This window comes from Odocoileus virginianus, chromosome 26 (assembly GCF_023699985.2).
Source record: "Odocoileus virginianus isolate 20LAN1187 ecotype Illinois chromosome 26, Ovbor_1.2, whole genome shotgun sequence".
NCBI lineage: Eukaryota > Metazoa > Chordata > Mammalia > Artiodactyla > Cervidae > Odocoileus > Odocoileus virginianus.
The window spans coordinates 3,668,695-3,690,314 of NC_069699.1; the positions used below are offsets into that span (position 1 = coordinate 3,668,695).

Here is a 21,620-nt window from a genome sequence, read left to right on the forward strand (position 1 = left end):
TTAAACCACCTTCCAGTTATAACATGTAGTCACTCTATTATTTAAAAACTTAAGTTAATAAAAGTTAAATGGCATTGAACACAGTCCAGAGTAGCCAATCTAATAAAATGTGAAAGAATAGATTCATATTCCCAAGATGCAGAATCTGTTCATATTTTTTGATGAGCATTCTCTCTGGTCATCTCAAAACACAAAAGGCACTCACTGACATGCAAATACCACAAAATATTTTCTTTAAGAAAATTATGACACAGACAAGATGAGACTTCAGATTTTCAATACGGTTGTCATTTGAAATAAAATTCCTTAAAAAGAGAAAATGACTTTAGCGCTGGCAAAGGGACTCCCCTAAGAAAAAGGTGTAAACAGATGGCTGTGAAAGATCACCCACATGCTGCACGCAGATCTCGAGGAGACATTTCTAAGAATGAGGCGGCACTTCCCAGCCTGGGCCACGGCCCACGAGGATCCTTATTTAACCCAAAGAAAGCAGAGGGTTTTCACCTCTAACCAAGAAGAACCTCAGCCTGCTTGCCTCACAGCGATCCAGACCAGTCTCCAGCACTCCCCGGTGTCCCAACAGAAGCTAAGTACCAATCGCTTGAGACAGGCAATCCTCTAGTAAATCAGGGTTTGAGATCAGCCCTGAACCAACGTCTTCCCATAAAAATGGGCCGTTAAGCCCCAGCTAAGCATATTAAGCATTCAATTTAATGTGTGACACACATCTGCTCTCCCTTCTCAGGGAGGAGAAGTTTCAAGATAACTTAAATCCCGGACTTAATCAAGGGGAAAAAAAAAATTTTGGCAATGTTTAAAACTGAGCTTTAAAATATAACCCCAAAGAGGGTGAGAGAGACCATTTAGCTGTAACTAATGAGATTATATAACACCTAAATCAAACACAGGTTACCTGAGCTGAAGTACTCCATCTTTTATCTGGGCCCATTCATCTTTCCATTTGATGCCATCAACACTTACCAAAGATTGTCATCTACCTCTGGCCCAAGGCGCAAAACACAGGCAAAAATGCAAATCTGGTAACCCACCCCGCTCCAAGCCCAAAGGCCACAAGAGGAAAACTCACAGATTTGTCTTTGACGAGGAAAGCGCAGCACTGAATCCCAGCCATCAACATCTTGTGTGGGTTCCACGCCACAGAATCAGCTCTGTTACGTTAACCAGAGGAAAAAACAGGGTAAGGAGGGGAGACTCAGCTTCTTCTGGTGGGAAGAATGCTACGACCCACTGCAGGTATGTTCAGTATTCACGTCCAAGTCAGCGCTCCAAAGGACGCCCGGTGTGAGTGGTTTGGGGAGTTTGTTGTTTGGAGATTTTTTTTTTTTTAAAAGCAAAACTATTACTTAGTTTGGGGCCTATTATCAAAATGTCACCTAAGTGGGCACAGTCTGGAGAGATCCCCTTGCCTGAAGAAAAGGCCCGGGGCCTGGGAAACCACACTTACCTGTGGATACCCTGCAAGAGCCTGCGGTGCTTCCTGGACATCAAGGCTGAGCCACCCCAAGAAGCCTGTTGAGATAGTGATATAAACCAAACCACGTTATTTCAGTGTTATGTGTTTACCAGCCAGTTGTCATTTGATACTGTAAGTCGATGTCAACCAATATGGACTCTAGGAAATTTTTTTAAATGTATTTTTATTTTTAATTGAAGGATAATTGCAATGTGTGTTGGTTTCTGCCATATATCAACATGGATCAGCCATAGGTACACATATGTTCCCGCCCTCTTGAACCTCCCGCTCACGTCCCATCCTATCCCACCCCTCTAGGTTGTCACAGAGCCCTGGTCTGAGTTCCCAATGGACTCTGGGAAATTTTGATCACCAGCTCTGCTCAGGTGTCTGAACCTCGTTACAATAGATGGGTCTCCATTGACACTTAGGAATTAAATCCCCACATTATAAAAAGACTGGTAAATAACTCGTTGAGTTGCCTGTGGACAAAAGACAGTCCACACACTCTAAAACCTTAGAATCTAAAGTACAGAATAGTCCTTCAATGTTGACAACTCCAACAGAAGAAAGAGCCCAATATCATGTGGAAAGAAATGGCAAGACTGTGTGTACCATGGATGTGGAAGAGGAAGGAAATGAGAGGTCTCCAGGTTCTCAGAGCATCACAAAAGCTGAGCTCACGGGTGGACAGCAAAGAGGGGCCTCAAGAACAGCCTTCCCGTTCAGGGCTGAGCCCAGGCTCAGGACAGTGAGTCACCCAAGGTGCACCCTTGAGGAGGCGCTCACTTGCAGAGTTGGGCTCTTATGTGGCCCTGGGAGTGAATGTCTCACGAGGTTGTCAAGTACCAAACTGACGTTCTTATTTCTCACACTGATTCTTCCTCCCCTCCTCCAGACTTACTGACTATGGGAGTTCCTTTCTTCTTATTCTCAGCTCACCTCTCCTTTGCTTAAAACAATTATCTGCCCAATGAACCCTAAGGAACCTCAACTGCCTCACGTTCCAGCCCTGCTTCCCTGGACTAGACTCTCCAGTGACCCCAGAAGTCCCCAAAGGTTTGTGGGCCAAAGCTGGCGCACAGGCACATCCTAAAGATTCCCAGATAGAGGACCGATGATCAGGACTGTCGGTCAAACCCCCGTGTCTCTGCCCTGTATCTCCCACTGTCATTCATGACGGACCACGTGTGCCCAAAGCTGAGCTGTGGAGGCGACTGCCCCCGGCCTCTGGGAAACCTGATCTGAACCTGCTGAGGTTCCCCAGGCCTGGGCTGTGAGAACTTGACCCTCTCAAACATGAAAATCACTTACATTTTAGGTTCTTTTACTTCTCTTACAGACGCTAAACTCTAAGTTGCCTGCTTTTCTCAATTCTCTTATCCTTCAACTTCTTGAGAACCTACCAGTGGCAACTAGGGGAAGGGTTGATCAGGAGGACTGGCCACACCCACCACTCTCACCCCTTCTGCCCAACTCACAGCTGCGCTCCCCGGGGCCTCCCGCACTGCCCTCTGCCTCTTCTTCCTCCTCCAGGAGTAGACAACATTCTGCCCGTCTTAGTCAGCTGGACTGCAGTTTTAAAATCCCAGGAGCTCTTTCAAGGCATCAGTTCACTGGTCTACAGGGCAGTTAGGCATGGTTGGGGGCTTCCCTGGTAGCTCAGACAGTAAAGAATCCCTTGCAATGTGGGAGACCTGAGTTCAATCCCTGGGTTGGGAAGATCCCCTGGAGGTGGGCACGGCAACCCAGTCCAGCATTCTTGCCTGGAGAATCCCCAGGGGCAGAGGAATTCGACGGGCTGTGGTCCATAGTGTCTCAAAGAGTTGGACATGGCTGAGCAACTGAGCGAAACACAGTACTGGCAGGGTGAGAAACAGCTCAGCCACAGTGCGGTCCTCAGAAGAACTAAGGAGAGACACAACGCCCCGATGCCAGCGTACTACTTACACTGGCTTCACTCTGTAACCTCATTTCAAAGCTCGCAACACCAAACCAATGGAGGTCATTATGGACCTCAGAGTTAGGTACCACGGGTACCATTTTACTATGCTTTTCTCTTTAAGTAACTACTTAACAATTTTAAATTGGAGGGCTAATCTTGAGAGGGAAGTGGAGGCAGGGTGGAAGGGAAAGACGGCAGCTCCTAGAGCCTCCGATTTTAGGTGCAGGGTCTGCCACCTTCTCCAGGACGAGGACTTGGGATGGAACGCGGTGAGACACCGCAGGAAGTGTGGCTGGGAGGGTGAGGATTTGCAGCGGCCGCAGCCTCTGCCTCAGAGAAGAGCTGGGCCAACCCTGAAACCCTGGTCTCAGCAGAGGCTGCGATAACCCTGGCTCTCACGGCCAAAACTTTCAACACGCTAAGGTTTTCTTATTCAGTTGTTTAAAAATGCACTGTGATTAGCCAAATTTCAGACACTATCAGATGTAAGGGAACCATTTTTATGTGGACTGCTAAGAAAGAAAAACATATCACATCAACATACCACTTAGGTATATTAAAGATGTAAACAAAATATGTGTATCTTCGAAATAATAAGATACGGTGTACATGCTGGCCAACTTGGTTTTAAGGAAAATGCGGAACAAGCAATCCTAATTTCATTTTTAAAAAGAAACCCAAGTAAATGCCAGTTTTTAATATTTCAAAGGACCTTTAAAATACCCTCTAGAAAACTTCAAACAGGACAAAGTTATCACTGTAATGTTATTAATTTTTTATCTTTCAAATTAATAAACTTGGTATAGAAAGTTTCTTCAAGAAAAGCTACATGTTCCTGCATAGAATTTTTTCAACAGGACTTCCCTGGTGGTCCAGTGGTTAAGAATTCAGAGGACTCGGGTTCAATCTCTGGTCTGGGAAGACCCCACATGTGTGGAATCGCTCAGCCCATGTGCCGCAGCTGTTGAGCCCATGTGCCTACAGGCTGCGCTCTGCAACAAGAGAAGCCTCAGCAATGAGAAGCCTGCACACAGCAACGAGGAGTCCCAGCTGCCGCAACCAGAGAAAGCCCGCGGGGAGCAGCAAAGACCCAGCACAGCCAAAACTAAATGACATTTTTTAAAATGTTCATTAACAGAATGATGTCTATAATATTAGAGGGTGAGTGAGTATTGTCTCAGTGTTAGAGCCAATTTCTTTAACAAGTCACACAAACAGTTGTCAAATTTAATCTAATACTACAAACATGCAAACAACAATTTTCGTGGTTCAAATATTCCCTTATAAAAGGGTTTCCTTAAAAAATTCAACCTCTGATTTTTAAAAAATCTAGAGAGGTTTTCATTCACGTCTTATCAATCACAATTCTTTCTAAGCCCCATAAATCTCTTAACATCATTCCCAATTTGGAAACTTCTATAGTTACTCTGTTTTACATAAACTATATAATCCATATTTGATGTTTCTTTTATGAGAGTAGAATGTTTAAGTATAACTGCTCATATAGTTGATTTTGCCCCTATTTCCACAGTCACAAAAGTACTCACTTCATATTATCTTTCAGGACATAATGCATTATTATACTTTGTCTATAAAAATCAGTAACACATAAGTTGAAATGTGAACAGATACAAATCCTACAATCTCATTTAAAGAAGTCACAAATAATTTACCTGACATATTGCCGTTTGCATACTAATCAAACCTGTAACTCTGCTGAGCTTCACATGACTACTGCTGCTTTTGCCAAATATTAGTATACATTTAATGAAAGCTTTGAGTTGCTAAAGAATTCTTTTGATATTATATCATAGAAACCTTACTTTCAATCATCCAAACTATAAAATTAGGTGTAGGTGTATGCCCCAAACAAATGTGCAGTGAGTCAAAAATATTGTCCTTTCTTTGTCTGATAAGGAAGGCATGAACCATTCACTCACTGGAGGGAAGTTCCCTGAAGTCTCATCTTTGGTTCAATAGTTCTTTCTAACAGGTTGGATCAAACTAATTAGCTGCTGGTGTCACCCCCACACAAAGAAAGTCAGAAAACCCAACAAGCACTCTCAACCAGCTGAACTCAACTTTTTAACCCTGAATAAGTAGAATTTTAAGCTACTTTTAATTAAGGAAAACAATATTATGAGCAACCCCAGGATCTACACAACTAATCACACAGAAAGGCCAACCCTTTAAGTTAGAAAAGTATAAACCACTCTCCAATAGCTAGCTATGACAGATCCAGACAAAAGCTGTTTTAATTACGGCATGCAGTGCAGCTATGTAGCTTTTGGCGTTTTCTAGCTGACTGGAATCACAGAACGTTAGAGCTAGAAGATCCTTTACTGACCACATCAGGCATTTATTTCCCTCTTTACAAACAGAACCAAAACCCAACGAGTTGAGGTCACAATGAAGAGGAGGCAGGGTCGAATCCTAAGTCAGCCTCTCGACTGCACAGTGTGGAAGGGGTCCCCCACACTGTGTTGTCTTAATGACAGTAGATGCAAGGAAACTATCCAGGAGGAAGAGGAAATAAGAGGAAACCTGGAAAAGTAAGCCAAAATACCCATCGAGTCTTGGGTATCCTCTTCCTTATTACCTAGCAGGATATGACATGCTTATCTCCCCCAATCAGAAATGTCCTTGCTTGCGCTCAATCGCTCAGTCGTGCCCGACTCTTTGCGACGCTATGAACTGCACCCCACCAGGCTCCTCTCTTCCCAGAATTTTCAGGCAAGAGTACTGGGGTGGGTTGCCATTTCCCTTCTCCAAGGGATCTTACTGACCCAGGGATCAGGAAGACACACATCTCTTGTGTCTCCTGCATTGGCAGGTGGATTCTTTACCACCGAGCCACCTAGAAGTCCCAATTAGAAATATACGTACATTTAGATACAAATAGTTGGAGAGCTCACATCTAGCTCCTGAGAGCATGAAAAACTTCCCACCAAAGCTGCAGAAAGGCTAAAGGTATAACAGATGTGTGCACGTGGGTGAACTTACGTCCACATGGAGCCAGAGGCCGTGCCTCTCGCAGATGTCCGCAATCTCATCCAGAGGATCGAAGGCCCCCAGCACCGTGGTACCGGATGTGGCACACACAAGGAACGGAGCTGCGCCCTGCGAGAAGCACCCACAAGTCAGAGTTCAAGAATCATCATTGTCAACAGAGAATCCGCGCCACAGTGGTTCGGCAAACACAGGGGTTATACATCTGGACGTTGATCTGGTTTCTCTGGAGACAAACATTCATTCAGGAGGAGTGTGTTTACATTTTTCCATCACATGGCCTCTGCCTGATATGATAAGTCACTTCAGCTGTGTCTGACTCTTTGCAACCCTACAAACCATAGCCGGCCAAGCTCCTCTGTCCATGGGATTCTCCAGACAAGAATACTGGAGTGGGCTGCCATACAAATAGCTTAAGAAAATAGAAAATGCGATGATAATAGACTCCTTTGTCCCAACTCCACATGCCTCCTTATTCTCTCTACTCTCATTTTCTTCCTTAAGTCTTCTCTAGCTTTCCCAGATAGAAAGTGAATAAGCTAGCAACTAAGACTTGGTGCTGCCAAGTAAATAAATAAATTTTAAAAAGAAAGTGAATAAGCTCAACTGCCATGGCAAAATGGCTTGCTGTGTGATTCCTAACTCCTTCCCAGGGAGACTCATGGGGGCCCCCTTAGCGCCTCCAAAACAAGAAGGAACAGGCCTGGGAGACAGGCCACAGCCCCAGGGGCAGGCCTCCTAGGCCTGTCTGCTTGCTACCTGGTGAAGGAAGTGTAGCTACAAGGCCACGGGTGTGCTGGCGACAAATCTGGTGACAGAGGGGATACAGTAACCTCACTGGGATGCACTCCCCAAATGAGAGCCGTGATAGAGAAAATTATTAGAATGTGCTGGAGAAGAGGACCTGTGTCTTTCTGCCACGATTATTCCTCCTCATCTAGCCCACAACTGCATCTTGCAGAGAGAGCAGGTACCGTAAGAAATGGGAGGAAAGGGAGGATGTGGGAACAGGAATGCTAACTCCCGCCAAGCGAGCCCAGCAGGCACCTGGCCCCATGAGAGGTTTTATGGCAGCCACACAGAAGACAGCACAGGAGGCTATTTCCAGACAGAGCCACTCCACCGTCCTGGCAGGGGTGTGCCTTGAAGGGAAAATCTGCAGACAAAGATGGGGGTGGGGAGTGAAAGTAGAATCCTGATCCAGAGCACCAGGAGTCAGGGACAACAATGCTTACTCGTCAAAGTAAGCATTTTAGGATGATTCCTTTTCCCCTCAATTTTATCTTGAAAGATACTTGTTCTTTTTTTTTTTTTTTTCCATTTATTTTTATTAGTTGGAGGCTAATTACTTTACATCATTGCAGTGGTTTTTGTCATACATTGAAATGAATTAGCCATGGATTTACATATATTCCCCATCCCGGTCCCCCCTCCCACCTCCCTCTCCACCCGATCCCTCTGGGTCTTCCCAGTGCACCAGGCCTGAGCACTTGTCTCATGCACCCAACAATATATTTTATGTCCCATTTAACAACAGGGGTGTTCTGCTTGAACCAGATTCATTCCAATTTAGCTGACCTTTGACAGAAAGACATGACTTCTTGGCTTCTAGATGGAGGCCATCTAGAGCAAGGACGCTCAGCCCACATCTCCAGGCTGAGATGCACAGGAATCACAGTGATGGTACAAGGTGGATCCACCTGCCGTGTGGGGAGGTGGCTGTGACCCGTGGAATCCAGTCCACTGAGCCTCTTGGGAGCAGGGCCCGTGGCTGACAGAGCCCCTGGGAACCACGGGCTTCAGGGCTTCTGTCCTGTAATCAACTACCAACGGATTACGTCTTTATCATGCCCATGACCTAAATGAAATGCGACCAAATTTACATCAGTCATTGAAAGCAACAGAAAAAGCAATTTACTAAAACCATTGAAGGTGTGTTTAATGCTGGGGCTTTCCGAATAAACTCTATGACATCCTGACAATTGTGAAAAATATCTGTGCTAGCTATTATAGCCCATTAATGAGTTTTCCTCACCCTTTTAACAATCTAGCTACAAATATAAGACCCACAAATTAAACTTTTGTAATCTGGATTTAACCTTCCATGCTTTTTCCCCTTTCTCATATCTCATGCTACTAATGAGAAAACTCAGTGGAAATAATATTGATTGTGTGTTGCCAATCAGCTGAATTTTCTAACAAAGTTTGTCATTTCAAATCCTCACACACAAAAATACCTCCACTTATTCAGCGATCATATTAGTCTTCTTTTTTTAAAATAAGCACTTTAGAACCTTGGCTGTTTCTGTGGCTTTCACCATCTTTATAACGGCATCAGGGTCAAGGTCACAGCTCAATCAATTAAAACAATTGATTGTGGTTGGTCAGGGAATTGAATCCCAGAAGAAAAACAGAGTTGATGTACTATCTGCTACCTCTGTAAAGGCACAAATTAAAAGTTTGAAACAAACAAACAAAAAAAAACTAGGTCTGAAGAACTGAGAAAAAGAAACTAGTCATGAGGTATGAAGATCTCAGAATGGATGCAAAGTCTGTCCTCAGTGAATCCAAGCTCAAGTTTCAACTGATGAAAGGAAACCGAGACAGACCAACTCTAACCCTGTTGCCCTACTTTAAAATGTGCCTAAAGCAATTCTTACTTTTTAAACACTTCCCTTTTCAAGTCTTCAGCTTCAGATATGCCCCTTTCATGGACTTTCGTTGTCAAAACAAACAGAAATTTGGACGATGAAAATAATAATGACTGCTGTGGAATAAAATCCATCCAGTATGTTAGAAGATGAGTTCTTCATGATACTTTAAAAAGAAAAAACTGTTTGGCTGTCTTTCAGGATGCTTGGTAATTCACTCACTAGTGTGAAAATTGGTAAATAAGGGGAAAAATAAAATATTGATTCTGTCTTGGCTTGTTCAAACTGCTCCTTAGGGTAAGTAAATAGGGATGAAGGAACAAAAATGTTTATGGTAGTAGGCCTGCCACTAAATGAAGAAGGAACGAGAGAATTAGCTAGAACGTCACTAATGAGATAGTGGGTCTAGACAACGATGACAAATGGCAGCAAAGTCCGTGATGTGAGAGGCTGATGCAGAGTTCTGTGATAGATGGACTAATAATATTATAACAAAAGGGGGTCCGAGATGTCTGCTGACTAAAGGGCAAAATGCCACCCATGATGTCTTCCTGGTAAAAATTCCAACCTGAATCTCCCCAAGCCTCAATATCTAAGAGCCAAACAGAAAATACAGAGAACAGACGGGGAGCTAAAGGAACACTTAAAGTCAAATTCTCAATGGAACTGACAAAATCTACAACGTGGAAAACTATGCAGGACAAAGGCCTTGGCTTCTCCGATGGATCACTTGCAGGGGGGATAAAGGAAAAGAAGGCTGTAGGTGGGGAAACATTTATGTGATAAATCAACCAAACGCAACACATGGACTTTATATGAATCCTTATTCAGAGCACGTGCTATTTATTATAAAGGACAATGGGAGAAAATCTAATGAGTGAATACTGGATGATGTTAAGAGCTTATTCTTTCTTAGAAGTGTGTTATGGGTTGGGTTGGGTTTTTTTTTTTTTTCAAAGAGAAAGTAAGTATCTTTTGCAGATATACTGAATTATTTGTAGATCAAATGTCATAATGTGTAGGATATGCTTCAGAATGATCCAGTGGTGTTCGGAGGGAATGGGGGCAAAAGTTAATGATGGTGAAAGTTGTATGACTTGTATGAGTAATTTCACTATATTTGTTTTACATATATTTAAAATTTTCCATAATGAGAAGTTTAAAATTTAAGAAAGAAAAAAAAGAGAGAGAGAAAGAAAGGGAAGGGTGAAGGAAGGATGGAAGGAAGGAATCATATGAACCATACAAAAAGCGGAGTCAATATTCCCTACCAACAAGCATTAACAACATAAGTTTCTTTGATAAGAGCTTCTGTAGAAAAAGATACAATTAGATTTTTAAAAAATAGATAAGGCTAAAGGTGACATCTGTAGTCCACAGCAGAACAAACAGGTTTCAATGTAGAATTTTACTCGAGGATAAAGAAATCGGTTAACCTGTACCACCAAACAACTATCAAATCCATTTGTCAATGGAATGTTTTAAAAACACAGATCTAAGGACACACACCAGAAGCCAGTACATCTGCAATAAAAGCAGAACTTTTAAATAGAGAATATCAAACCAAATACAGTGATTGAGCATGCTCCAGATAAGGTGAATTCTGGAGAAGTTAAAAAATTATATTAAGAGTAAAAGAACAGAAAAACAGAAATATAATGTCAACACTTGAAAAATAAAAATAAAAGAACTAATTCCTCAGTGTGAAGCCCTCTGAGGACAGAGAAACTTCTATCACAGCTCAAAATCTGAACACATCTGACGCTGTTGCTGCCTATTCGGAAGTGATGGGAGAAGGGTCTGAAGCTTCACTGGCCGCGGGGCTTCCTGGGGATGGGAAGGATGGATGCACAGGAGTGGCTGTACCTAATCCATCAGGTGTTTGGCCCAAGAAGCAAGATGGCTGATGTCAGGCTTAAAAATAAAGCAGATATTGGGGCCAGGCCTTGCCTCAGTAGAGCAGGTGAGGAGGGCCATGCCTTGCCTCCTCCAGCAATGGGCAGGCCAGCTTTCAAACATTCTGGAAGCCAGGAAGAGAGGACAGTCTGCCAGAGCAGAAATACTGGGCTCAGACCCAGAGCGGGTGACAGTTACGGATGGGCTTCACAGGGAAACAACCCAGGAGGATCGTGTGATCAAGAAGTCAGAAACCATCCTGAATGCAGCCCAGAGGTAACTGGTTTGGCCTGAGGCATCCGCAGAGTCAGGAGCTCTAGAGCCGCAAGAGAGGCCAGAACAAGCTTCGGAAGCTTATTCTAGGCAAGAACCTAGTACAGGGTGACATCTGTGTTTCAACAGGCTCCAGCCCCCTGGGAACGAGCACATTCGAGAAGCTCCACAGAACACTTAGAGCAAGCACCAGACACAGCAGCTCTGAGATGAGCTCCCTCCGCCCACTCGGAGAGGACCTCTTCCCTCCCCAACACACAGAGGGGGCCAGGCCGCTGCCTGCATCCTCTCCTTCAGGCCCAGACACGCCCATGTTCCCCCTCCCTCCCTCTCCTGGCCCACGCACCTCTTTCTCGGCCTCCTGCACGCGCTTCTCCAGCTCTTCAGGTATCATCTTACCTCTGAGAGAACAGATTTGGGACACAGTCACAATCGGCAGAGAACAGACGTGGGACAGCTTTGTAAATGGTATCGATCCCCGCTGCCACCGCCCCAGCCAGGCTTCTGGATCCTCTTCCAGTTACCTTCCATCTGTCTCCACAAAGCGCACATTCTCAGTACCGATCCCAAGAAAGGAAGCAGACTTCTCCATGGAGTAATGACACTACATTCAAAGAGGTGAGGGGGAGAGAGACACGGATACACGGCGTGAAAAAGGTACTGCGTATTAGCACATGGGTGTGTCACACGGCTGAGCCCAATCGCTGCAGTTGTATTGCCTTAAAACATAAAAGGCATTCATTCAACTGAGCTCTTCAGTATGGTGGTCAAAAACACTGCCTTCCCTTGGGATCAGAGAAACCAAGATTTAATTCCAAGTTCTCCCCTACAGATATGGACCCTTGAGCAAAGAACGCATGCTCTCCGAGCCTCGATTTGCTAATCTATAAAGTGGCTATGTGGGTGCCTCCTCCATCTGCTTGACATGCAGTTAAACAGTTAATGCATGTAAACAGCCAGCACAGAGCCTGGTGAATGAACAAACTTGGTCACTGAAGGTGGTTGTTTTCCATAACACTGAGGAAAAGTTTTTCTTGATGCTTCTAATAAAACTCAGTATTGATGGAAACAGAATCTACTCCACTGCTGACTCAAAAACCCTCTAAGGGGTGATCAAGACTCTGTCTCAAAAACTGTAATCACAGACCACCAGAAGAAGCCATTTTCAAGAGCGAACAATGAGCTATACATGCTGATCAGATACTTGACTAGTCTCATTTAATACTGACTATAGGACTGAAATTAAACATGAGGGAATGTGGCTAAAATCACAATAACGAAAGTCATAATAGTTTGGGATTTTCCTGGTGGTCCAGTGGTTAAGACTCTGTGCTTCCACTGCAGGGGGCACAGGTTCAATCTCTGGTTGAAGAACTAAGATCCCAAATGTCACATGGTGCAGCCAAAAAGTAAATAAACAAAATAAAATTTTAAGAAGTAACACTAATTTACATATATACTATGAGTTATAGCCCTGGCAGGAATGAGGCTAAAAGCTGTCTTTGGAATTAGGTCTTGTCTATTTCTTACTGGCAAATAGTAGTATATACTCTGGATTGTTGGGCCTTTTTTCTCTACATAAATCCTATAAAATTATTAACACTCAAACACTGGAGATGTTTCTCTTTATACATCAACATGGACAGGCGGTCAGTTAATTCTTTTTCATGCCAGAAAAACTGAAGGTGCTAAAGGACATTATCGTACCAAAAAAAAACTTAGTCATTTAATTTGTAGGTATGAATACATTAAACGAGTAGTCATGCCTTCACACTTAACTTGATATATTCCCTCAAATGTGGTAATTTTTTCCCTCTTTTGTCAAGAGAGTTTTATGGAGAGCTCTTTTTTTAACTCTATAAAAATACACGCCGAAGTAACACCATCAGGAGAAATGACATCATCCTAAAAAAATTAATTTCCAAATATCGAATAGGACACATTCAAAATGCCTCTAGGATGCATTCATTTCAGGTTGTTACAAGAACACATGCATAGTGAAGAGTAATAATGTACATGAAAACATAGTTAATTCTCTACTTGCTACATCAGTCCACCATAGCTAAGGTGACAACTAAGGTGAATTATTTCTCACCAGAGACTGGGGCCTCTGGCACCAAACAGCTATTGATTTCATAATGATAAATAGCAGCCTACCCCCACTGACATATGCCAGTAAGGAAAATCACACTGCTTTGCCCTGAAAAATAGCAACATATCCCCAATCAATGGATCTGCTGAATAAAACCCTCATCATCAGAATAAGAATAGCTTCTGGAGCTATTTTTGGATATCTCTGGGCAAACTGGGAGTCCAATGGCAATCTCAAACGCATAAGGACAGATTTTTTTTTCAAAGTCTGAAAAACTGAAGTCTAAACATCTGAAAACATCAGAGGAGGAAAAGAACCTTGGAAAGGGGGGAAAAAAAAAGAAAGGGTGATGCTTCAGATATACTGAGCGGCTTCAAGGGAAGGAAAAACCTAGAAGCCAAGTTCAGAAATAACAGCTGCGTTTAGACACAAGAATGCCTGCTCCCTTCACCGGCTGGGTTTCACCGTCCCAAAGAAGGTGCACGATTCTCAGCAGGCATTTATTTCTATAAAGACAAGACAGCCAATGCCCACATGAAGGACAGAACTGCATGGAAATTTTCATTCCTGGTTCCAGGAAAGCTTTCCTCTGTGACCTTGATTTTCTCAGAGCATTGTCGTTTTCCATGCTCAAGGGTTGTGATGTGGACACTCGGATTCCTTCCAACATGCTGACTAGTTCAGTGCTCAGATGAGCTTCAGGTGGTGGGGAGAGGACGGTCGTGACTGTCATGCCTTAGGAAACAAGGAAAAGGAAGTATAGGGACTTCTCCAAGAGCACACAGCTGGTGCGATTCCTAAAGAGGCAGAGTTGGGATCCAGATGGACTGTCTTTCTGCACGACATCCTGGAAAGCACCTGCTCACCCCGTCCATGCCTGCGATGGTCCTGGACCTGGGGCAGCCTCACTAGAGAGCAGGGCCACACAGTGGGTGGAGGGGGTGAGGCACCTCTAGTGCAAAAGTTAAGAAGGTGTGACCTTGAGACGTGTACTCTGGTCACCTCACTGCCTCACCCCAGCCTGGACCCTGCTAGAGAGGAAACAGGACAACTGGCTGCTGGCCTGGGAGTGAAAAGGGCTTCCTTCCTCCTCGCTTTTGAGTGGCAGACAATATGCACTACTTCATGCTGATTTCCAAAATGATTTGAATGACAAAACTAAGATTTCCCTAAATTTAAGGAATTCCTATGTGCAAAGTTGCTTCAGTCATGTCCAACTCTTTGTGACCCCATGGACTGTAGCCCGCCAGGCTCCTCTGTCCGTGGGATTCTCCAGGCAAGAATACTGGAGTGGATTGCCATGCCCCTCCTCCAGGGAACCATCCCGACCCAGGGATCGAACCCATATCTCTTATGTCTCCTGCACTGGCATGTGGATTCTTTAACACTAGCGTTCATATTTAACTGCTAACCAAGCTACAAATGTTTTTTACTTTAATTATTTCTCTCCAAAAGTTCCCTTTCCTTTGGGTCCCCTCTGGCAAGGCAGGGCTACTGTGGATGCACTGATAGTCTATGCTATAGGCTCTCTGCTATGATCTGCTCAGTTTCCACCAATATCTGAGTGACTGTGGACACCTGAACTTATGCAAAACACCTTTAGAGGTGAGGACACACATTCTGCAAGGTAGAGATGGAATAGCTGCCCTGGTTCATGTAGGGCTGCATAATAACTAGAAAAGTAAGGCCACCGAACAAAACAGTCTGGGGAAATAATCAGGAGACCACGGGTCAGCACTTGAAAGCAAACAAGGGGAATATAACAAAAAGATTAGTATTTAGGATCTTTTAGGGAACACAGCTTTAATTCCCCTTTTAAAATAAGTAAGGAATGGATGTGTTGTAAGTAGTGATAAAGAGGACACTGAAATACAAATTAAAATAATACACATGCTGTGACCTGGGTCTCTTTGGCAGATCAAGGGAAAAGGATGCTACAAAGAAACAGCTACAAAGACGAATGTGGATGGACGGGGCAGACATGCATATATTCAAGGCTGTCGTGTGCTCACAGCTCTGTGGAGTTCACTTTGTTGTGGACAGGATGCTTGGGTCCCTTCAAATGTCCGGCCCCCAGTGTGATGGTCACTAGGGCAAAGTTCCTGTGGAATGAGTGTCCTTGTAGGAAGGAGGAGGCAGATCCCAGTCTGACCGCAAGTGTGGACAGAAGAAAAGCCATGTGAGCACAAAGTGACTCCAGGCCAGGAAGCGGGCTCTCGCCGGACACTGAATCTACCAGCACGTCCACCGTGGATGCCGGCCTCCAGGTTTGTTGAGAAATCCATGTCTGCTGTCTGGGCCACCCACTCTATATTTTTCTAGAGTGGTCTGAGCAAACTACGACGCAGGTCGAGTGTGGCTTTCTGGCTTTATCTCCTGCTGGCACGTCAGCCGAGGCATATATTTCACCTCTTTTCGCACACACATCTCCAACAGAGATTTTAAAAAACACTCAGCTCTTGGTTTCACAACTCCACAAGGCTTCAGTTTTTTTTTCATGCCCAATTTGCCAGCTACACCTGTGTTACTGGTCATCCCCAGGCATCATCTTCATTTTAGTCTTCCACAGAATTTCTTCCCCACTTCCAGGGCAATTATTTCATAAAAGAGCTCTGGTACATGTTGTTTATTTATTATTTTTTAAAAAATTTATTCTTAATTAATTTTTGGCCACACCACATGGCATGCAAGATCTTAGTTCCCTGACCAGGGATTGAACCCGCTACCCCTGCAGTGGAAGCACAGAGTCTTAACCCCCAGACAGCCAGGGACGTTCCTCTGGTACCTTTTAAACCAAATGACAAATGAAAAAAGGCAAAAGTAAAAGCACTGTGCTGATAGCAGGGCCGCTTTTTAATCAGCTTTTCCAGGCATGGATATAGCAATTCAAATGCAGAAGGGACTCTGCATTTCTGATATCCTAGGGTTCCTCCGCCTGAAATACTGAGGGTAGGAACCCAGGCAGGAAACTCTACTCCATCATAATCTCAAGAAACCAAGCCTTTCCCCTAGAAGTCCACATTCCTAAATATCCTTCTTTTGCTACAGAAAGAACATCTCATGAGGAAGGGCCTGGGGAGGTAGGTTCAGAATCTCAGATGAGATGACTCCTCCTAGCTGCCCCCAACTCAATGTCCACTCTGCATTTAGTGCTGAGCTAACCAATGGTCAGGCAGGACAGAGGAAACACATAGGGGTGGTCAGGTTCCCGCACAGATTATACTTTGTGATAATAAAATAACTTCTGCTCTTGGAATAGAGTAACAGATACAGGAAAGTCCAGTCGGAATTAACAGAAAACTGTCAGCTTTTGCCCATCTCATGTGTTTGACAGGAGATCTAGGATTACTGCAGGAGGAGGAGGGGACATGGGGAAAAAGCAGTGGTGGGATGGACAGAGGCCCCCACTGGAACCACAAACAGAAAAAATAAAAAGCATCCTTTCCAAGTAACAGCATTTGAGCTGCGCCCCATGTTAGTGTAGCTGGGTTGTTCTCCTCCTCCTGAGCGCATGTGTGCTAAGGTGCTCCTCGTGTCCGACTCTGCGACCCCATGGACTGTAGCCCGCCAGGCTCCTCTGTCCGTGGGATTCTCCAGGCAAGAATACTGGAGTGGGCTGCCGTTTCCTCCTCCAGGGGATCCTCCTGACCCAGGGATTGAACCTGTGTCTCCTACACTGGCAGGCGGGTTCTTAACCACTAGCGCCACCTGGAGAGCCCTCTCCTCCTCCTGTTACTACAAAGATCTAACATTTCTGTCTAGGATGCGCCAGGTACTACTCCACATGCTCTAACTCATTCGATCTCTGGTGATAACTAAGCTCACACGGCTCCTGGGTCGTTTCCGTGGCTCCAGGCTGCTCACCGCCCCCTGTATCCAATCCTTTCTCCAGGCAGCTTTGCAGAGAGTCTCCTTAAGAGGTGAAGTCTATTTCCCTACTTCTTGGATCTGGGTTCCTATATGCAACTTACTCTACCAAGAAAATGAGGGGAAAACGACAATGTGCCAGTTCTGAGCCCGGAACTCAAGAGGCCCAGCGTGTCTCGGTGTTGTTTTTCACCTGCACCGTTGCCATGACAACGGTGGACCAGCCCACTGGAGCATCCCTATAGTCAGCCCAGCCCAGCCACGCCCAGAGCAGCCACGGGCCAGGCAAGCCCAGCGCTGCTCGGCTGTCCCCAAACCTGAGGGCCATGTCTGGCTATAGCTGCATGCTGCTGGGTTTAGGAGGAATCTGTTACGTATTAGAGCTAACTGATACACTCATCTTTATAAATTAGGAAACTGAGTCTCAGCAGGATGCATCGACTTACCCAGGTCACTCAGAGAGTAGGCAGTGGAGACAGGAGCTGACCCCGGGCAGCCTAGCCACGGGCCTCCGCGCTCACCCAGTCTGGCCTCTCACTGCAGTGGGGGGTTGCGGTAACACCCCCTCGTGTGTCTGTGTGACGTCACTGTCACTGAATACCTCCTTTTCCTCGGAGGGCCCTCACGTTAGCCACTCAACACAATCAGTTTCCCAAGGAGATGGGAGCGGAAGACAGAGCTGAGCTCACGAGCAATCACCTAAATTCTAATAAATAAGATGCTCAAAGCAGAGATTCACAGAAAGAGGTGGCACTTTGAAATTAAGTGTTCTCTTTTCTCCAACAACACGTTACAGACTATAAATCTTAAATAAAGGTGATATACAAAAGAGGGTGGTCAGGGCTTACAGTATCAAATGCATCACGACACTGTACACAGCACATGACTTAGACACTGACAAAAAGCACCCTTGGAAGCCCCCAAACAAACAAGCCCTCTTCCATGACATGTTCATTTTCAGAAAATCTGTGTCTCATATCAAAAATAATTTTATTTTTACCTCTGCAGATGTGAAAAGGATTAATCTTGGCAAGCCAGACAGCCCCTTTTCCTTAATACCAGGACAGTACTTGTATCTGGCTAAATTCATGGCATACATATTGGACACTGAACCACCTGCAAAAACAAAAATGGAAATATGGATAGCATGACGTCATTGTCCCCAGATGCCAGCTGCAGTGGGAGGCGTGGATGGCTGTGGGCACACCTGTCTAGTGACAAATGACTGTCAAAATCACGGGACGACCCCCGCCCATTCCTTTTACACACATCCTCATCTCCAACTCCAGAAGTTTTGGTCTCTTCTCTCATTCCAGAGTTTTTCTAAACTCAAAGCTTCCACCTATGGATGGAGGGCTGCTACCCAAGTGTCCATAGCTAATAGTAATAATATTCTTTCTGTCTTTAATCAATAAAATGACAGTATATGCTCCTCCCTGGTCCCTAAGAAAGACTGTAGGGGAAACAAAATACAATTCAGGAAACTTCTCAAGTAAAATGAATTGATAAGCTTGATAAACATATAATAGCCCTTCAAACTCCCACCAGTAGATAAATTCATTTGTGTTGGATATAAATCCAAAGTTTTAGGCATCTCATTTGTTGGCGTGTATGCCATTTCTGTAGCATTTATAGAAAATATCATACTCTGGAGGAAGGCACAAACTTGATCCTCCCCAAGGAGCATAATTCATACCTAACTTCATGTCATGTGGAAATCTGCAGGGAGTTGTTCCTCATATTAAGGCAGGAATAAAATTGCAGATGCTTTAATGGAAGCAATAACTAATTGGACTTACCTGGGTTAAATATTCCATCCCCTTCTTTCCAGCCAATAAATTCAATCATTTTCTTCAGAACCGCTTCTTCCACTAACAGAAACACTGGGGACACCTCATACGTATAACTAGACAGATATAAAAAACACTTCACTTCTATGACTAGAGTCAAACCATCCCTATGGAGTCCCAAGAAATGCACACAGTTTTATGAAACCAAGTGGCTGCTGAAGTGTGGGGAGAGTCTTTGGAAACGAATCCATCAGAGATAAAGAAATACACAGAGACGGTGACAGTGCTGGTCATGGCTGGACAAATGCCGGTAGCTGGTGTGCTAGGGACACTAGCTACTTCGAACTCTTAATTTACAGAAAACTTTTGCTTCCATTGGGAGAGAGCAAAGCAGTGCATCTGTAGTCTTTGTATTAGCCATGAGCAGTGGCCATTTTGCTCTCTGGATGCTGTTTTGGAGGTTGGTTAAAGAAAAACCATTGTCCTGGCAACCAGGTTTATTAGGCTACTACCATGAGCTACCCTAGCAGTCAGCTGTAGAGCCTGGGTTTCCTCCACCACACTCACATGTTGGTACAAATGGCAAGAGTACTATGGACATCTCTTAGAGAGTGATGACTTTACTATAAAGTGCTACCTGGACCCCTGTTGTGAAGGTTTGTGGCTGAGGGTTGGAATGCTGTCAGCAGGGAGCATTGCTAAGTTAACCCCTTTAGGCATGTCCTGTGGTCATCCACACCTGATGACTGGTCCATCTGGAGGACCAAGCAGGCCTGGCCACGTGGGCCCAGCTCCAGAACACCCTGCAGAGCCAGGGTAGCTCCAGAGATCCATGGAGTCGCTGGTGGGGTCTCACAGCCTGCATGGGGGCTTGACTCCTAACTCTGCCCAGCTGTCTCCTTCCCCTCCAGCACCCATACAGATCCTAGGGGTTCTCCTTAATAAACACCCTGCTCACTAAGCGCCCAGGAACCCCAGCCTGAGACAGTTACCAGGTCATTTTGTAATGCTTCTTTCTTTCTCCAGAAAGCTGGAGGATGACTACTATGTATCATCTCCTCCAATAATTAGGTGATTACACTAAATTGAATCTGAGTAAATGTGTACCCTAAATAAGTAAGCTAAAGCAAGCTAAACAGACATATTTAAATTTATAGTCACGGGATTTAATGCAATTATGCTAACATCTAGAAGAAGGAAAAAAAAAAAATTTGGTAAAGAGGGGAAAAAGAATACCTACAGTATATCACCTCCCTACGTGCCAAGCACTCTACAGACATTACATCATTTTTCAACAATTTAGGTTCTATTTTCAACCATGTTTAGGAAACTAACACATACTAAAAGTGTGAAAAATGGGACATATGTTAAAAAATATTACAAATAAAAGGGAAATAATCATTTCCTTTTTAGTACGAAAAAATACTATTAAATTTGTCTTTGGAAACTAGCTCAACTATAAACCTGGAGGTGGAGGAGGGGGTGATACAGAATGTGCTCATGGCTTAGTGAGATTTTGAGGGGCCTGTTCAGCAATTTAATACTTAAAAAGCCTCTAAATATTTCAGTAAAAGAACCCAGATGAGGAGTTAGAAAAATCCCAGGACTTACAAGGAAAGGGTCATGGAATTGTGTAATTTTACTATCTTTCCTACCACATATCTCTTCTACCCATTGTAACCTGGTATCTGGGATTGTCTTGAATATTCTACCAAAAATTCTCTGACGGAAGTCACGCATGACACCCATATAGTTAATCCAGGGGATATTTGTCACTCTTTGTCTTAAACACTCAACAACATGGGACTCTGGACACACTCTCCTCCACGGCCCCCAGACATCCCCTGGACTTTCTCCCCCTCCTCCCTCCATTGCAGGCGGGCACTCCGTCTCCCGACCAGGGAATGTCAGATGCCCTCAAGGCCAGGCTGAGCCCTCTGCTCTCCCCCTCCATGTTCTGTCCTGCAAGCGGTGCTTCTCCCGCTCCTGGTTTATTTTTATTTGAAAGTATCTCCATCCTGCTCATTAAAATCACTCGTTGGGCTATGAAAATGTATCAGTGCCTGGGACACACTGACAGAAATTCAGATTTACTTGGTCTCCATTGGGATTTTTCGTGGTAGGGGGTGGAGGTGATATTTTCCTTTAATATTTTTTTTAAAGCTCCCAGGTTGAGGTAAAGAGCAGGAGTTGAGAATGCCTGACTTAAGGAATCTCATCCATGACCGGTAACATCTAAATTTAGAATTTCATAAAAATACCAGGATTCCAGGCCCATGTATATCACAACTCTCCAAGAGCATACTCTTAGATATTTTGAAATTACTGCAAACACAAATGCTCACAATTGAAAATTGAATTACTGCTCTTGCTTTTTTCACTGTATACGTGAAAACTCTCATCTCAATGACTGACATGACCATCAACCCAACTATTAAAGCCAGAAACCTAGGCATCATCTTATAAACTTCCCTCATGTTCCCATTTCCAAGATCCAGTATATTCTCCAGGCTTTTCTGTTTTATCTTCCAAACACATTTTTTTTTTTTCTATTCCTACCACTTCTCTCTAAATCCAAGCAACTATCATCTCTGACCTGACTAAGGCAATGCCAGCCTAATGG

At 44.3% G+C, this 21,620-nt stretch overlaps 1 protein-coding gene across 2 annotated transcripts in view; it reads right to left on the bottom strand.

Moving 5' to 3' along the window:
- GADL1 (glutamate decarboxylase like 1) overlaps positions 1–21,620 on the bottom strand; it is a 179,810-nt gene that overhangs the window by 114,928 nt on the left and 43,262 nt on the right. For both annotated transcript variants that reach the window (XM_070455301.1, XM_070455300.1), the window contains exons 5-11: positions 19,007–19,113; positions 18,208–18,323; positions 11,773–11,852; positions 11,595–11,649; positions 6,423–6,539; positions 1,466–1,530; positions 1,088–1,169 (exon numbers count right to left, since the gene is read on the bottom strand). In XM_070455301.1, the coding sequence (XP_070311402.1) occupies positions 1,088–1,169; positions 1,466–1,530; positions 6,423–6,539; positions 11,595–11,649; positions 11,773–11,852; positions 18,208–18,323; positions 19,007–19,113 (622 nt within the window). The remainder of the gene's footprint in view (positions 1–1,087; positions 1,170–1,465; positions 1,531–6,422; positions 6,540–11,594; positions 11,650–11,772; positions 11,853–18,207; positions 18,324–19,006; positions 19,114–21,620) is intronic.